Source organism: Patella vulgata, chromosome 2, assembly GCF_932274485.2.
Source record: "Patella vulgata chromosome 2, xgPatVulg1.2, whole genome shotgun sequence".
NCBI classification, from domain to species: Eukaryota; Metazoa; Mollusca; class Gastropoda; family Patellidae; genus Patella; species Patella vulgata.
In genome coordinates, this window is record NC_065880.2 from 32,697,328 (window position 1) to 32,715,766 (window position 18,439).

Below are 18,439 nucleotides of genomic sequence, written 5' to 3' on the forward strand. Positions count from 1 at the left end.
CGACAATCCCCATCAAAGCCTATATACATATTGCAGTGCTTTCCATGTCTTATGGTATAGATTATAAATTAATCAGCCAAATTTGTTATCCGATAGCAATATGTAATGAACTATTAGTTCTCATAACCATTGCAAGATGAATATGATCAAATCCCAGCATCTCCCAAATATCATAATAAGGTTGTTAACCATAACGGCACAATGAATATTGACTGACCATCCATCTTTTACTTTGTCCGTTTACAGAATTGTATCTGATCCAGTCATCCAAACCTTGGTATCGATGAAGACATTGAGGACCTAAACCGACAAAAGTACTTACTGTTATAAACTGCATCTTGAATAAGCTGCATTTGATGACCTGGTAGCTCAATGTCAGGTCGATCTTTACCCTCGCCTTCTATTAAAATTCCTACAAAATGGGAAATCAAGAATAATCGCCAATGAATACTGTATGAAAACTATATGTCCCTGGTTGCAATTCAAAATCATGAAAAAGAATTTACCCAACTAAATATGCCAGTATCTTATATACAGTAAAGTTTGTATTTTAATCCCAAATGCCACAAGGTGCTACTTGCTATCGAAATACTAAAGAATTCAATTTACCCAATCCGACAAAGACGAAAACCACGTCAACATTATGTACCGCTGATCTGATGGAATTAGAATCATAGTTTGTACAGTAAGTACTGTTCGTACAGCCAACAGCAAAGTTGACGCTTCGACCAAGAGATTCCAAACCTCTTCGAGGCGTTGTAATAAACTTAGCGTTCGGACTGGATGCGTAGCTACCCATCAATATATATGCTGTATCGGCTGTTGGTCCAATAATCTGTAAAATGAGAGACTCGTAAGCTAATGTGTTTAAATAATCCTTCGATATGAACGTTTTTGTGGAAGATGCTGCAGTTATATAATGTTATGTCGTCATTTCCTACTGTTAAATTCAGCGAAGTTATTTTAAATATTTATTTTTCGAAATGTATATCTCTAATTATAAAACTGAAGTCAAGAGGAATAGCACTTACTGCTATTTTGTTGTAAGGCTGTGTTTTTAATGGTAAAGTCCCATCATTTTTCAATAAAACAAAAGATTTCATAGCAGCCTCTATTGCCATGTTTCTGTGCGATTGATTTTCAATAACGGACATGCCGATGGATGAATATGGATTCATATTCGGTGGATCAAACTCGCCATGTCTCATCCTGGTATAGAAGAGTGGTTTAACCCTTTCTCGAACGACACTTTCAGCTAACTGTCCTTGACGAACAGCTTCGGCTGGAAGAGAACACGAGCTTTAAAGTCACATCTCACCAAATGAACTTTTCGAACAGGTCAAGTACGGAATACGATAATTTCAACATTGTCTAATATACTATTCAAAAAAAGTAGGGGATATTTGATTTTTAAGTGATATTAAAGTCACCTAATGAAACTGACGAAGAAACAAATGACAAAATGAAATGAAGTTCACATTCATCGATTTATTCCAAATGATCGTTAGACTAAGTAAGGCACAGACTGACCATTATATGGGTAAAATGATACCCGGGGTCAAACAGCAAAGTTACCACAGCATCACAACCAAGTCAGTAACGGGTAAATACTCCTCTGTTTGCCAAACAAGCATTGATCCGACGTGGCATACTCCTAATGAGACGTCTAAGGTCATTTTGGTCCAGATTGTCCCATTCCTGTTGCAACGCAGCAGCAAGTTCTTGGACATTGGCAGGACGTTGTTGACGTTGACGTAACCTCTGTCCAAGCATGTCCCAGACATGCTCGATGGGGGAGAGGTCGGGACTCAGTGCTGGCCAAGGTAATGTGGTGATGTTCTGTTGTTGGAGGTAACCTGTAACGATCCTGGCCCTGTGACATCTTGCGTTGTCATCCTGGAAGATGAAACGGCGGCCATGACGCGTGCGAACGGCACAACATGGACTGCCAAGATGTTGTCCCGGTAGTACTGGCCTGTAACACGCCCTGCAACAACATGTAAAGCCGTTCTTCCAGCAACAGTGATGCCTCCCCACACCATAACAGAACCACCCCCAAATCGATCATGTCTGATGACGTTAACGTCTTGGAAGCGCTCGTTTCGACGACGCCACACCCTCCTACGTCTGTCCAAAAAATCAACAGTGAACCTTGACTCATCTGAAAACATCACATTGCTCCAGCGTCGATTATCCCAGTGTTGACGATCCCTACACCAACGACGTCTTGCCTGAATGTGATGATTTCTCAAACAAGGGATCACGCGAGGACGTCGGGCGCGAAGGTGACCCCTATGCAGTCGATTCCGAATCGTCTGGCCACTCACTCTCACACCAGTGTCTGTTTGAAGACGAGCGCTGATCTGATTTGCTGTGATGACACGATTTCTCAAGGCCAAGGTACGGATAAATCGATCCTGGGCTTGAGTTGTCGCCCTTGGTCGACCTGAGCGTGGTCTGTCCTGTACAGATTGTGTATCACGGTATCTGGACCATAGCCTGCTTATGACAGACTGAGAAACATTCATCGTCCGCGCCACAACCGCCTGTGTTGTGCCGATCTGTAGCATGCCAAGGGCACGTAACCTTTCATTTTGGGTAAGCCGACGCATATCAAAATTTGGTTTCTGGTCACTAAAACAATTAAACTGATGTTTCCACCCTGGAATTCAATGCCACAATGACTGTAACATTCAAAGTCAGAGTCGTGCAAATCTTGGGTTGGACCCCCATGATGATCCCAAGCATCACATGCATTCCATGCGGTAGCTATTGGTGCGTTTGGGCGTCACATGTAACTGGAAATGTTTCTTCTGTTAGGTTCTATAGTGACTTTTTTCGTAGTCATTTGCATATTTTAGTATTATGCCCCCAAAATCAAATATCCCCTACTTTTTTTGAATAGTATATATAAATTTCTGATACCTTTACTTGCATTTAATGGGCGGTCTATGACTTTATTCCAGAAATTAAAGTAAATTATATCAAGTTTATGTATACTCCTTCTAACAGCCAATGCATGTTTTACAAGTGCCCCGTGAACTCCTTGGAAACTACCGCACGGTTTTTAAAGCTAGAAACATTGCAATCAATATGTAAAGAATGGATAATTATATTTTCTACCCATTGGCTGTGATAACCAAAGTCATGGTGTAATTTTGTCTCAGGGAAGATATAAAATGAATGAAAACATACAAATTGACATAAGCGTCTCTTTTTTGTAATCAGGCGCAGCTAACTCAAGATTTAATCCAGCTTCCAACGCAACAGCTGCAGTATCAACGTCGTTTGAACGGTAATGAAATGCGTTTTTGATGTTTTCTACAGCTTCCATATCACTAACCACATAACCATGAAATCCCCATTCTTTACGTAGTATGTCTGTAAGTAACTGTTTATTGGCACATGCTGGTACACCGTTAATACTGATAAAAGAAAAATGGTGCGAGGATTTACAATAATTAGCTATGAGAGAGAGAGAAATGGAGTTTAACGTCCACTCGACACAAACTAGGTCATTTCGGGACTAACACATGGTTCAATTTTATTTCAATAATTCGCTTGCGCGTAGGGGTCTTTAGCAATGGGAGGAAACCGAGTTACCCGGAGAAAACCCACAAGGTTGGACAGGCGACCCTAATCCTTGTCATGTTAAACCGGGGAATCGAACACCATGCCAGCTGACTCAATGACAGAGCTTATGATACAGCGCGCACGTGCCATCCATTCGGCCATCCAGCCAACCCTCCCAACAATATATGCACTCACACTGGCGAAATACCACTTGAGCAAAGTTTTTAAAAATCCAAATAAGAACTGTGTCACCATGTATGGCATTCGCATCGAAAGTTCACTCCGTGAAATACTATGGAAATATTCTTATGGTTACACCTGTTAACCCACCCCACACGCTCGCCATTGAATTCAAAATGTCAAGGGTTCTTTAACGTACACGAGTGGACCCAATGGTTGTGCCACGTACTTAACGTCAATTTCACTAATAACTTGACAAACCCAACCCATCGTATATATGAAATTAAATATGAGTACCAGTAGAGAAACTACTGGTGTCACGGGTTGATTTGATATGCTACTCAGATAGGGGTATGTACTTTGTTGTATACTAACAATACCTATTGTAGCTGCACATCAAGCTGTAAGCCCCTGCCTTTACACAATATCTAAACGCTGGCAGGAAGGTTGTTCTCCAATCTCTCATAGAAACCTATAAAAATGAAACAAGGATAGCCTAGTTTATGTTTGTAAATTAATGATTAAATTACCCTTAATTCTAAGGATTCATAAGCAAATGTCTACTTACAATCTAAAAAATATAAGGATTAGGCATATAGCAATCAGAGTTTGGAGAGAAAATTGGCAGTTCAGTAAATTTGAAGTAATAACGCGTGGGTAGTGAGGTAGTTATGAATCTCAATAGTTGATAAAACAACAATTACTTGGCTAAGCAATGTTGTATCAAGATGTCTATACATTATAGAGTCTGGTCGTAAACAAAATTATGACAAAAGGTGTGAACTTGATCGTGTAGATTTCCAACGATTCTGGAGAGCCACGGCGACTCAGTAAGTTTTCCACGTACGCGATATAGTCGGTTTAATTCAAATTTAATTGGGCCTTTTTCATGTAACCGGCGACAATGAGTACGTGGAAAACGGGACATAGACGTTGGCTCGCTAACCTGGAGGTCCCGTGTTCTATCCTGGTGTTGACTGAGAAAGTCTTGATGAGTTCCCCTTGTCAGAGGTTCAGGGCTTAGGGCCTGGCAAGAGATAGCGCATAGTCGTTCAGACAGGACGTAATAGAACCATTGATAGTTTGAATTCAAAATAAAAATAGGCCGTTGTGCCGCTGTCCGGACAAAATTCCTCGATAACACATTGTATGACGCATGTCCGTTCGTTGCTTCACCCAATGGATTTTAATTCAGTCAGTTTCTTCTCCAGGTCATGATCAAGTTGTGGGCCTCGTGTCCAACCAAATATCAGGCGTCAAGGATTGCTGGTTTGTCTTGTGGAAGACAGACAGCTCTTTATTAAGATCCCATTACGCCTTTTACAAAATCAATCTTAAAAGAATACTTACTTTAGAGTTAAAATTCCACCGAAATGAAGGAATATTTTCTGGGCCTCCATGAACATTAAAGTGTTTACATCCGCCATTAGCTCTAATATATCGCGAGTGGTTTCCCTGTAAACCTTTCACGAAAGCTATACCGAACATACCACTTAGATAAGGATCTTCTCCGTAGGTTTCCTGGAAAATGAAACAAACCACACTTAAGCTATACGGATGCCGGAACCATTGGGTATTAAAGACAAAAGTAGGGAACAACGAAACTTAAAATGGATTCCGTTTTCCGCTTGCAAGGAGAGAGAGAGAGAGAGAGAGGGGGAGATAGAGAGCGGAATGGTCCTCCCCGACCAACTAAAAGAGGAATCACATTAAACTCTGAGTGTGAGTAATGAACTTTAATTGCATTTATTTAGATTTGTCAACCGGCGAAAAGGTTTGATACCAGTGTTATACGGCTAATTGAAAATAAAAGCGGGCGTGCGCATAATGGGTTCCACACGAGTCGGGATTTAGTTGTTTGATATTATAGTACTTTACAACATTTACAGGATTTGGTAGCTAAATGGATACATAGGTTACAAGCATAGATTACAATAAAGTCGCCCTTTCAATCCCACCTCCATCCAAACTCGCCAAAGCGAGTCTGCTGATAGAACTTGCTATATCTTCCTTTCTAAGAATCTAGCGGCTGTCTTCCGATCGACTAGAGCTCTGATGTTTTTATACACTTGTGTTTCGCCTTTTAAATATCTAATTGGTCAAATGTGGCGTAATTAATAATGATTGGTTACTAAGCCAAATGATGCAATAGTAATTTTCCTACCACCATGATCTGGTGATATTTTGTTTTCACACAGAACCCGCTATGTTTTGGTTTTATAAATCTTTTCATGTGTCAACCCACCACTCATTCAATTAAGTGCGTGAGATGTGACTTGAAATCAATAATTAGTTAAAGCCATAATTAATATAATGCTATTACTTTAAATAGCAAAATTCTGCCAAACTTATTTCACATGTACAACCAACACTTAACTTACGTATGTTTTTTTTTAGAATCAACTGATGCCCCTCCCCCATCACACACATAACGTATTCTAGGGACGTAACCCACGTGAAATATTTCTAGAGCCATTCAACGGTCGGACGAATACTGACTCTCCAAATGAATATCAACACGAAAGAGTCAATCTGTCTATCATTTAATCTTATGTTTAATCTTGCTAATATATCTTTGCTGAGTTTAGAAATAAACCATTTGCAATACTCGCCTGGTTTCTGCCCCATCTAGGATCCCTCATTATATTCAAAACCGGAGAAAAACAACTCAACCCTGTTCGATCAGCATAGTTATGGTTATTTACTGCTTTATTGTGGTTCGCTCGTACAGCTTCTGAGGTGGCCTCTGCCATTCGATGGACTACGTCATAGCTGCAAAAGTGATTTGCAAGGCGATGCTAAGCGTGAGAGATAACATTCCATTGGACTATCCAAATAAGATAATGTCTTATAGTTGACTATCAGATGTCCTGTGAAAAATAGGTTTAACCGGCAAGGTTCTCCAACCGCGAACAAAGTGAGCTTCATTAAAACGAGTGATACATGAACACGAGATTTAGAACGAATGCGTTTCCACAAGATCGCGATGACGACCATAACACTCTTGAAATGCATCTCTTTTGGATAAATTTACATTCATAGAAAAAACACCTAGTTCGGCAAGTAAGGCGAACAGTTGTATCTGCATTGGTTTTAACGTGACTGGTTTCGTGCACCCTTTTGGGTAAGCTTTCTAGACCACACGATACCGTATTGATGGTTGTTTATTACACGACAATCACGGACGACCAGCCTTATTATCGATATGCATATTACCGAAGTTTAGGCTATGGTTTGTTACACCGAACATATTACAGGTGCAGGAAACCACAAATAACAAAACAGTTCCGTATCGCATATAAATGTTGTCAAATGACGAACCACTGTAAAATATGTAAAAATGTCCCATGTTACATTGTTTATAAATAATGAATTCATAATTGCAAATCAATTTACCTCCACGACGCTGCAAGTCCTATAGATTGGGGATAAGCCGTGGCCATTTGCCCCACTTCCCCATGTAAACATTCACTGTTCCATTGATACGGTCCAATACCCAATCGTGATATAGCAGGAGCTGGACCATTTATACCAGCACCACCCTTGGCCATCTGTAAGGTGATTTCATCTAGAGTCAATCTCCCTACTAAATCATCCACCCGAGTATTCCAAGACAGGTTAGGATTTCGAAATGGAAAATCCTGCAATGAACTCTCCACCAGAAGAAATATAGCAACAAAGCTCTTTAGTGAAATCATTTCGAACAATGCACCAAGACTTGCAGTGTCACACCGTATTATATCAGAGCACGACATATCAAGGATAGGCATATTATGCTATGTCGTTTAGTAGGACACTAACATACACTAAAAGAGGAAACAGGTGGTTGGTTCTAAGCCATATCTTAAGTAGTGACACAAAATACATCCTTGAATTAAATGTTTTACAAGTTGAAATGGGCAGAAAATTGTGGGTCTTTGTAGAACGTTTGAGTTATGAACGTCGACGGATTCGGGTCTTATTGAACCAAACCATGACGCACACAGTATGCGTGTACTTGTATAACTAATGTTAGATTCTTATCGTGGCACCGAAAGAAGTGTACAAATTAACATCTGTTAAGATGTAGACCATATTATAAACTGCTCAAAGATATGATGATAAGAAATGCTAGTAATAAATACTGTGAACCTTCGACGTATTTTATTATTAGTACAATGGCTTTAATGCACACGTTCGTCTTACTTTTACTAGTAGAGTTTTCTCTGCAGGATTATCCTTTTAAAGATACTAGTTTATCATGGGACGTTCGTGTGAATGATTTGGTAGGACGACTAACTGTGGATGAAATGGCCATGCAGATGGCAAGAGGTGGTCAAGGTGAAAATGGTCCAGCTCCAGCTATAACAAGATTAGGCATAGGACCTTACCAATGGGATACAGAATGTTTACACGGAGCAGTGTGGCATAAAGCTACAGCATTTCCACAAGCAATTGGAATAGCCGCCACATGGAGGTATTGACATAATAGTGGTATTTTACAAATGATCTTCATACCAATAGATAATCCCATCCTGGAATTGGCCCTTATCAACTTTATGTTAAATATCCCTAATTATTCTAAAACGAAAAACCTGAACCCAGCTCCATTCCGCCAAAACATTGCCTGACGTGATATTGAATTTATTCCGGGTGTGTGGTCTAGATGAATTTACATTAAGGTAATCCTGTATTGTCTATTTAAAAAATACTATTTTACAGTCATGACGAAGTATACAGATTGGCTGAAGTAAGTGGAGAAGAAGTACGAGCTTTTCACAACGACGCTGTCAAACACAATAAGTACGATTCGATTACTGGAGCTAGCTGTTACGCACCGGTTATTAATATAATGAGAGATCCTCGATGGGGAAGAAACCAGGTATAGTCACTACGGTTAACGTGCAGTTCGTATCCTTCTAACTGTACTATTGATAGATATACTGCGACACAATGAAAACGCGCTAATAACTTGTATGAAAATGCCTGCGAGACATAATGCTTCTGAAATATGAGTTTTGGCATAATTGTAGGATAGACATTTAATTAGATTACATCCGTACTTCTAGTGGGCAATAGCGTGTGTTTACAAATCTAGCAACATCAGCGCCAGAAGAAGAGATGCCTTTGACTGTGGGTGCGATCATTCTCCAGTCTGCGTCTAGTTGACTGAGATTATGCAGACGGGAACTCTGAAAGACTACATCCGATATCACCAATATTGTCCAACATGGTCCATTTTTAAAGACTGGAAAAGAGGGCTTGCCAAAGGCATCCATAGCGACACTGGCAGTGGGCGATTCTACATATGTTGTTGTGGTGTTGTCGATCTTTAATGGACTCCTGTCTGCTGGAAACCATCAGTCAATCTCAGGATGGTCGTGTGAAATAGCAGCCAAACCCTTCAGCGACCGCCCCTTCCCTTGAATTAACTCAACGCGAGCTGGCAACATTGGCATATCCTTGCGTCTTCACAGAACTGTATGCGTTCTACTCGCCCTAGTATTAGAAGACACCATTTTATACACGAATTCTTCGCCATAAAATCGTAATTTTTAACATTCCCATTCATTCTTTTGTGTTTCCGCCCAACCATGATCACCACTGTGACGTGTTATCGCCGTGATCATTTTTTGTGGCATTCAGTCTTGCAACATTAAAGTGTGTCCCTCATTCGAGATATACAGTCATCCTTTTTAAAAGTGGCGCGGTTTTATTGCGTCTCAGTACATAAGAGTTTTTGTAATTAAGAAAAGTTCGCGCAAAGAATTTGATCTATCATATGTTTTATCATTTTACACTATCGTTACTCGGTTGTGCTGAATCCGTCCGCTAAAGAACTGTATGTTTCCGTTTTGTCATTTAACCATTCAAATCACCGGGTACTTTATTTAGCCGAGAGAGAGAGAGAGAGAGAGAGAGAGAGAAGATGGGTTTTAACGTCCACTCGACACAGAAAAGGTCATATCGGGACTAACACATGGTTAGTAGGGGTCTTTTAGCAGTGGGAGGAAACCGGAGGACCCGGAGAACACCCACAAGGCTGGACAGGTGTCCTTACTCCTTTTCACGTTCATGCGGAGAGCCGAAGCCACGCCACTTGAGTCAATGACAGTCCTTGTGATCTAACGTCAAAACATTCGGCCAACCCCGAAGCATAGTGGAACTTGGATATTAAATTACAACACTGATTAGTAGTCATGTGAGCTTTACAAATTTCTTAATAAATGAGCAACATTACAACGTGTTCTTAATAATATGATAAAATAATCAGGAGCCAGTTAAAGGTTTTTAAAATATTTTATTGTTCGCACCCATCTATATTCACAGGAAACATATGGCGAAGATCCATATCTTAGTGGTATGTTAGCTACAGCCTTTGTCCATGGTCTTCAAGGTAACCATTCTCGGTATGTGAGAGCAACTGCTGGATGTAAACATTTAGATGTACATGGTGGTCCGGAAAATGTCCCCGTAAACAGAAATTCATTTGATTCAAAGGTATGAACTATAAGTGTGTTCCATTTATGTATTTTTGCAACAAAAGAAAAGCACCGCAGACTTCTTGTAGTAGATAATGTCTTCTGGGTTGTCGGAAAATACGATCGTAATATTGATAAGATCACATGTTCACCTTATTGCCCATTAGCATAGATGTATAATATAAAAAATAACACACTCATTTAATCGTTGTATATTAAATTATATGTTTCCATTGGTTGGCATGTTTCTAGTAATACCCACCTCGATCCTATTTACGCGGTACAATCTGTCAATGTACCTTATTTAAAGCGACGTTATGGAAGATTGAATAAAAAGCCGACATTTCTCACTATAATTGTTAAAAGATATATAATGTAAAGGAAATATGCTGAAAATCTCAGTCAAATTACCTCATTCTAAGCCAAGATATTATACTCATTTTAATAACACAGTAGCCTCGATTGTCAGTGTTACCGTTGTTACGATAGTAAACAAAGGCTCTATTATCCATTTTTACGGTTAATCATCAACATATCGGATTCAAATCTGTTGAAAATCTGTTGATTATGGGCTTGTCATGTTAATAAATTTCTAGTTAAGAGTTTATATAACATTTAAGGCCTAAATTAAGACCTGCAATATGCAGATTTAGCTCTTGCATAATGTATGGTTAATCAAGCTATGTAACACTATAGAGATAAAAGAAATCAGTTTCTTAAATATAGGATTTCTTTACATCGGGGGCAGAATATGAAACAGCTACATAAATACATCAGGAACATAAATATGAATATAAACACGGTACATTGCTACTTAAGGACAACCATTCCGCGCCTCTGCCAATGCAGCGGTTGAATTCAGGTGAGTCCATACGCCCGTCTCCACTCCTCTAACCAAGATTCTCGCCTCAGGGTCTTATATACTTTCGTATAGCTTACTGTGCATTCTATGAAATCACGGACATTGTCACTACATGAGGAAATTATTAAGTCCGTAACTAAATACGTGCATGTATGTAGTCGATGTGTATATATGTAGTGGACAGTATAGCTTATAGCGTAGATCAAAAATGTGACTTTTACGCTTCGCACAGTTGGGGCTCAAATTGGTTCAATGCATCCAAATAAACATTTTACAGGTATAAAATATAGTCTCCATATGATACAAGTTATGGAGCACTTTGTCACATCTAACGACTGTAGCTTATCTATTATCACTTTTTACAGGTGTCAGAACGAGATTGGAGAACAACCTTTCTCCCAGCTTTTAGATATTGTGCCAAAGCCGGAGTGTATAGCATGATGTGTAGCTATAATAGGTAAGTAGTTCAATATAAACCTAGGTTGGCAGATTTCCTTGTTCTCTAGGCCTCATTCCTTAACTTAATTTATTAACTTCTACCTTTCAATATCTGCTGTCCATTCGTAAGTAGATTGATTTCTTATCTCAAAATTAGTAGCGATTTAGATTATTATCGATCAGGAGAAATTGGGGTTAATGTAAATGGTGTTACTGATGTACACGACTTTCTAGCAATTATAATGGCAGACTTGGATCTATCCACACTAGGTCTATCCAAACATAGCTATATCGATACCCTGGGATTGTTACTAAAACCTTGGGTATCAATCAATTATTTAGACCTGTTTATATTTCAATCCCAATGGATTCATAGATTTTTAACTCTGAAGGAGTAAAGGAAATGTGAAACCGGATTATCCCTAATGAATACAACCCGACTCTTTATTAAACTATAGTCAATTATTACAAGCCGGGCAATCATATAATCAACCTACTCTTTCTGGATATTTCTCACTAGGTGAAAACGGGTCTTCGCTCATTCACCCCTACATAAACAGGTCCAAAATAAAAACAAACTAATATCTGCAATGCGGCCGGTTTGCTTTAAAATGTGATATATATATCTTGAATTTAAACCTTTATTTGTGTCATTTTTTTCTTCAGCATCAATGGTGTTCCAGCTTGTGCCAACAAGAAATTATTAACCGATATATTACGCAAGGAATGGGGGTTTACTGGGTATGTAATCAGTGACCAGGTTGCCATAGAGAACATGGTTTGGGCTCATAAATATGTACACAGTAATATTGATGCTGCTGTAGCAGCAGTTGATGCTGGTGTCAACCTTGAACTGACTTGGGGCCCTAATCACAACGTTGCTTTTGATACTATAGGTTCGTAAACTGACTAACATAAAATATGTATACGCCATATTCCTTTCATCAATCAAACCATACTTTATTGAATAATGAATATAAGCATGTATTGTAAGTTATTTAATGCACAGAATCAAAATACGGACATTGTAATTCTAATTGCTCAGTGCTTGTCTAAAGTATACGAGGCAATTTCTACCTTAGAAAACCCGATAGCAATTTTGATTTCAGTTCACACAGATAACATTTCCTGTGCTTTTGAATTAAGTCAATATTGTACGCTAGTTTGAAAAATAACGGCTTAGTTTTGTGATCTTTTTAGCCAGTGCTGTGAGAAGTGGTAGATTAAGTGAAAATTTACTAAGAGAAAGGGTTAAACCTCTATTCTACACCAGAATGAGATTAGGGGAATTTGATCCTCAAAAGTATAGCCCATATTCCTACATTACTATGTCAGTAATAGAAGGACAGGAACATAGAGATTATGCCGTATCATCAGCCATGAAGACATTTGTTCTACTGAAAAACGATGGTCTGTTACCTTTACGACAAACAATTTATAATAAAATAGCTGTAAGTCTTGATTTATTTTTCAAAAACGACAAAGAAACGTCACTGTATACTGTTTGACTGTAATATATCATAGCAGACTTTTCAAGAACTACTCACTATTCAATCTATATTAAAACTACTATTTTCCAGACTAAATCCATATAAAAATACACTAGCTGGATTAACCATACCGTATTTTTATTTTAAAATAATATTTGGAGACTATCACATATATGTAAGCTTATGGACGCTGATATGTTTCTTTACATTGTTCATTGGTCAATTGGGTTTATATTCACATCCAATTAATACATTGGCCAGTTTCCCTATTTGCTTATAATCTACAAACTGAAGTAGGAAATGATGTGTACGATTTTTACCGCATTTACCCAAATGTTTATTACACTGTCTATTATTGTTAACAGATCATTGGTCCAATGGCTGATCTTCCTACTGCATTAAGTGGAGATTATCAAACTTATCCTGACTGGAAATTTATCACCACGCCGCGTAGAGGTTTGGAATCTTTAGGAAGACATGCCAACTATGTTCAAGGCTGTAAAGATACTCTCTGCAATTCCTATGATTCTAATTCTGTTAAAAACGCAGTACAGGGAACTGACGTGGTCTTCATCTGCGTAGGGTTGGGTAAGTGTCTATAATATACTTTATAGAAATATCTTATGATTTATACGTGCACGTATTTCCAAAGATTTTACCTCATGGTATCAGGGAAATGTTTTCAATTATATGTGCATTAAATAAACTACTAAAGTCAATGGAACAATTAACGTCCGTGGGTCTGTTTAAATCCCAACTCAATACATTCTTGTTTCAAAATCCTGATCTGTAAATAATCAGTGAATATAATAACCAACGGCGCCTTAGAAAATCTTTTTAGTATTAACGGAATTTATAAAGGACAATAATAATATTATTAAAGAAGACAGGTATTCAGTTATTCCGATTTTTTTTATTTTCACAATTTGGTGTTTAGTTGACAATAAAATAAATAATTAGAATATGGTGTATGGTGTCTGGAGTATTGCCGAATGACCAAACTGAGGAAAGTCTGACATTAAATGGTTGTAGTATAGCTCTGGAAATTGTGCATGCAATAAAAAAATATATCATATGGAGACAAAGCTGCCGTTGTCAAATTTAGACGACTCAATAATAGCACGTTGGGTTCTAATATCTGGATGTTTTACCCCTCAACTGATTTTCATTTTCAATAGGAGCATATGGAACGTTTTATGGGTTGTTAATGTGTAATAGCCTCCATTATCCAGGAATATTTATTCTTAAACATAGTGTCAAGTTTACATCATTTAATTCCTTTATCTACAGCTTGTATACTAACATGTACAGTACGGAGTTGTACTAATTGTTGTTAATTTTATTGTACTGTAGCGCCGGAATTCAATCGTGAAATACTGCTCTCACTGTTCAGCCCAGGCCCTGGACATGTCAGTTGTAGAAATTTTTCTCCGTAAGGATGAAGTGGTCGATCACAAAAGATGATTTAATTGTCAGTTCATATTTTATAGAGGGTTTATATATAAATATGAATTAAGATTTTACTTTGTACGTTATGATGTGTATAAATTATGCGCGTCATGTACTTTGTATTTTATGATGTGTATAAATCATGTGCGTCATGTACTTTGTGCGTTATGATGTGTAAAATTACGTGTGTGTTATATACTTTGTACGTTATTGTGAGTATAAATTATGTGCGTCATGTACTTTGTACGTTATCATGTGCATACATTATGTGTGTCGTGTACTTTGTACGTTGTGATGTGCTTAAGTTCTGTGTCTCATACTGTGTATATTATTGTGTGCACAAATCATGTGCGTCATGTACCTTGTACATATAAATCATGCGTATTATGAGTTGAATAAGGAGATCTATATGCCCCTACCTGTCTATTCGGAACAAGTATTCACAACCACTGATATCAACTGCATTTACTTAATAATTTTTGTTTTACTTTCTTAGGGATTGCCATTGAAAGTGAAAGTAAAGATCGCCATGACATAGAGCTACCTGGACACCAAAAACAAATGATTATGGATGCTGTTGCTAACAGTAAGTAAGTTAGCCATTTATAACCTTGGAAGGATGTTCACCATTTTTAACCTTATTTATAATATGCATAAACTATAGTACCATTACACCTAATAAGTAATCGTATCCATATATTATAACTTAATGACGTCCTACATCGAACAATTCTAGGTGGATCAGCTAAAATAGTTTTGATAACTTTTAATGGTGGACCTGTTAATATCCAGTGGGCGGATCAAAGTCCCCGAGTCAATGCTATCATCGCCGCGTTTTATCCTGGTCAAGGGACAGGCACAGCGCTGAAGAATGTAATGACCACCACGAATAAATCACAGTTTGGACGATTGCCCTATACTTGGTTCGTATCTTCTAATCAGGTATGTGTTAACGACCACCATATTTCTATCCCTATGATAGGACCAATGCTACATTATGTGACATTAAATAAACCTAAAATTATATTCAGGAAATTCAAATGCCAAGTAGTGCAGCTGTGAACAACAACGGCGTGTCCATTCCGAAAAATAGAATTTTCTCTGAAACTACTAAACTAATTAAATATTTAATTCATCCAGATTAAATCAAAATTAAGAAATGAAAAGAAATTTAAACCGTTTCCGTCTAGGCACCAGCATTGAGATATTTCGTAAACACATGGTGGATCATGGCATACACTTTCTGAAATGCATCATGTGTTTGTTGAAATTGTAAGTGGAGTCTGTACCACCACATACCCGGGACTGTGCAGGGAAGTGGACGCGTTCGACGGGCATACGAATCCATTCACTTTTAATGACCACTGCTTGCAATGTCGGTGTGTCATTCATGTTCCTTGTCTCCGAGTGTGTATTTGGTATTACTGTCTGTTTATGCGTGGCGCGGTTCACTTGCACTTACTATTTAAATTAGATTTCAAAAGTTAATATGACGCGAACCAATGCAGGTTCTAGCAATGGTTAACTACTCTATGAAGGGAATACCTAAGATTTAACTAATATAATCTGAACCAATGTAGGTTCCAGCAATGGTTGACTACTCTATGAAGGGGAGAACCTATCGTTATTTCCAAGGAGAACCTCTCTATCCATTTGGTTATGGTCTAACATACACTACGTTCCACTATGGTAATCTAAAAATGGCAGGAAGTGTAACGGCTGGTCAACAATTACATGGTTCTGTAGACGTTACAAATAGTGGAAACGTTCAGGCTGATGAGGTTTGCTATTAAGTAGTTAAATATCATGATTGTTATACGTTTGAGAAGAGGTTGTCTTCAGATTTTAGAGTTCGAATTATATTTTATACTGAAGATTTTATCCTTATAACTGATCCCCCTAATGGCGACATTAGCTTCTTAGTATGATGACATTTAAGTTAGAGATATTTAATGGATTTAAATTAAACTTGCTTCAAATGGGATCGAGTTGAGATAAATATAGGCTATATATGTTTGCATCTAGGTTGTTCAAGTCTATATTTCCTGGGCTCAAACAGCTATACCAGCACAACAAAGACAACTTGTATCCTTTGAACGAATCACAATTCCTGCTCATGGGCACAAAACAGTAAAATTCACAATACAAGCTGACCAGATGGCACTTTGGATAGATAACAATGGATGGAAAGTCGAAGCGGGTAAAAACATTTTTCTCTGTTAATTAGATAAAACAAAAACATTTTTCTCCGTTAATTCGATAAACAAAAATATTTCCATTTTTTCTCCGTTAATTAGATACACAAAACATTTCCAATTTATGCATTTTCTACTATGAATCAGCTTTACCCTTTTTATTTTATAAAACCTTTGATTCACACTCCAAATATAGGTAGGTTCACTCTTTAAAGCCCCATGTAGACTTTTGGACCAATAGCATGTTCATCTAAATCTAAGGAAATTGAGCAATCTTGACGTAAGTTATTATCATCTATACTTCACAGTCTATCAGTTTCACGCAGCCGTAGTTTTCGATCTTACAAGGGTGAGTTGACGACTGAAGAAAAGCTTAGTTTATCCATGAACGTGGAGATCGACATGGCTTCTAACCTCAATTACTATATATCCTAAGCATGAGACATGACTTAAATCAATACAATCTTAAATTACTTGATAGCTGATAAACAGTCAATGTCTCGAATGAATTGCATTTTATTATTAGATAAAGTGTATAAAACTGCTCAATATCATTTCAGGAAGAATAAATGTATTTGTTGGTGGTCAACAACCAAACCAGAAGAAATCAGTTGGTTCCAATATTTTACAGAGTCATTTTGATGTACATGGAGCTAAATTGCTGGGTAGCTTTTAGAAGGTGTTATTTAAATATTTAATAAATTATATTGTTCGTTTTGTGATATTCTCTATAAAGCCTAGAGAGAGGAGGGGGCTACAATAATAATGAGAATGGGTCGAAGAATCCAGTGGGTGGGTGTGTGTTTGAAACATACAACTTACAAAATGTACGATTACTGCAAAGGCATAAAAGCAAACGCAAAACAAGGTAAACTTAGCTATAAATTATTTATAAAGAGGGTACCAATATTATTGTTTGACATTAAGATATTTAAATTGTTGTTTCATGACGAATTGAAGTTAGGGGGCAGTTTTATCAAAGATGGTAGAGAATTTCATAGGTTTGAGCCTTTAAAACGGATACTGTTATAATTTACAGTATTAAGTTTTGGTCGCAGAGTAATTAGTTTGTTATTAATGTTGGTCTAGATAGTTCAATAGAAAGACAAATGATCGCACAGATAATTAGGACATTGCTTAGACAAAATTTTGGAGATAAAGTTACATAAATTGTAGGCATGAGCATGACGGTTTTCTATTGTTAGATTTTTAAGATTATTTATTGTTGGGTACAGTTCAGCATTATGATGGACATTAAAAATTAGTTTAAAAGCCAAAGAGGTCGGGTTTAGAAGAGAGATTTATGGTAAGTCATTAATGAAAATATTGAAGAACAGGGGACGTAATATCGATCCTTGACATCGCGAAGTGGTGTATATTACAACCGGTAAGGAGAAAGTTGAGCACTTTCGACTGATGAAATTGTCCGTTATGTGAAGGACGGCCGATGTCCCTAAACGTTAACAACCAGTGAAGAAATATCGTTATAGAATAACTAGTACTACATCTTCCTTATTCACCAGTAATTAAAAAATAGCTTTAGCTGTTCGAGATTTTCAAATCATCAATCGGATGAGAACGTTATTAGCTTTTTGAAAGGGTTTATAGGCAATTACCCAAAAATAAATTCCAAATCATTAACATTATGAAACAGACTACCATTACTTTTGGTCATGAACGTAGTTCCTTCTATTATCAGCTTGTCACCTCTTTCACCATGTTGCATAGCAATATTGGTGCGGAATTATAAATATATACATATATATAGTTAGTTACGTCGGGATGTACTTT

General features: G+C 37.6%; 2 protein-coding genes across 2 annotated transcripts; one reads left to right on the forward strand and one right to left on the reverse strand.

Moving 5' to 3' along the window:
* Positions 1-971: 971 nt before the first annotated feature.
* On the reverse strand, positions 972-7,451 carry LOC126809596 (uncharacterized). The gene is made up of 6 exons (XM_050534230.1): positions 7,150-7,451; positions 6,366-6,525; positions 5,104-5,274; positions 4,134-4,225; positions 3,196-3,425; positions 972-1,282 (listed from the first exon to the last, which is right to left on the reverse strand). The coding sequence occupies exons 1-6, from the start codon at positions 7,449-7,451 to the stop codon at positions 972-974; spliced, it is 1,266 nt and encodes a 421-aa protein (XP_050390187.1).
* A 3,005-nt stretch (positions 7,452-10,456) lies between these two features.
* LOC126810334 (uncharacterized) lies at positions 10,457-17,353 on the forward strand. Its single transcript, XM_056099081.1, has 10 exons — positions 10,457-10,465; positions 11,442-11,533; positions 12,181-12,410; positions 12,715-12,965; positions 13,370-13,592; positions 14,950-15,039; positions 15,190-15,395; positions 16,034-16,234; positions 16,479-16,653; positions 17,209-17,353. Exons 1-10 carry the CDS (start codon positions 10,457-10,459, stop codon positions 17,322-17,324), a joined length of 1,593 nt encoding a protein of 530 aa, XP_055955056.1. The 3' UTR covers positions 17,325-17,353.
* The last annotated feature ends 1,086 nt before the right edge of the window (positions 17,354-18,439 follow it).

Excerpts from the sequence above, each read along its gene's own strand:
- LOC126809596 (XM_050534230.1), bottom strand. The coding sequence starts at position 7,451 with ATGATTTCACTAAAGAGCTTTGTTGCTATATTTCTTCTGGTGGAGAGT. Across the intron at positions 5,275-6,365 it reads CTAGATGGGGCAGAAACCAG|GAAACCTACGGAGAAGATCC; the intron begins GCGAGTATTGCA and ends TTCATTTTCCAG. Across the intron at positions 3,426-4,133 it reads TTGATGTGCAGCTACAATAG|TATTAACGGTGTACCAGCAT; the intron begins GTATTGTTAGTA and ends TTCTTTTATCAG.
- LOC126810334 (XM_056099081.1), top strand. Across the intron at positions 11,534-12,180 it reads ATGATGTGTAGCTATAATAG|CATCAATGGTGTTCCAGCTT; the intron begins GTAAGTAGTTCA and ends TTTTTTCTTCAG. Across the intron at positions 16,235-16,478 it reads GAAACGTTCAGGCTGATGAG|GTTGTTCAAGTCTATATTTC; the intron begins GTTTGCTATTAA and ends GTTTGCATCTAG.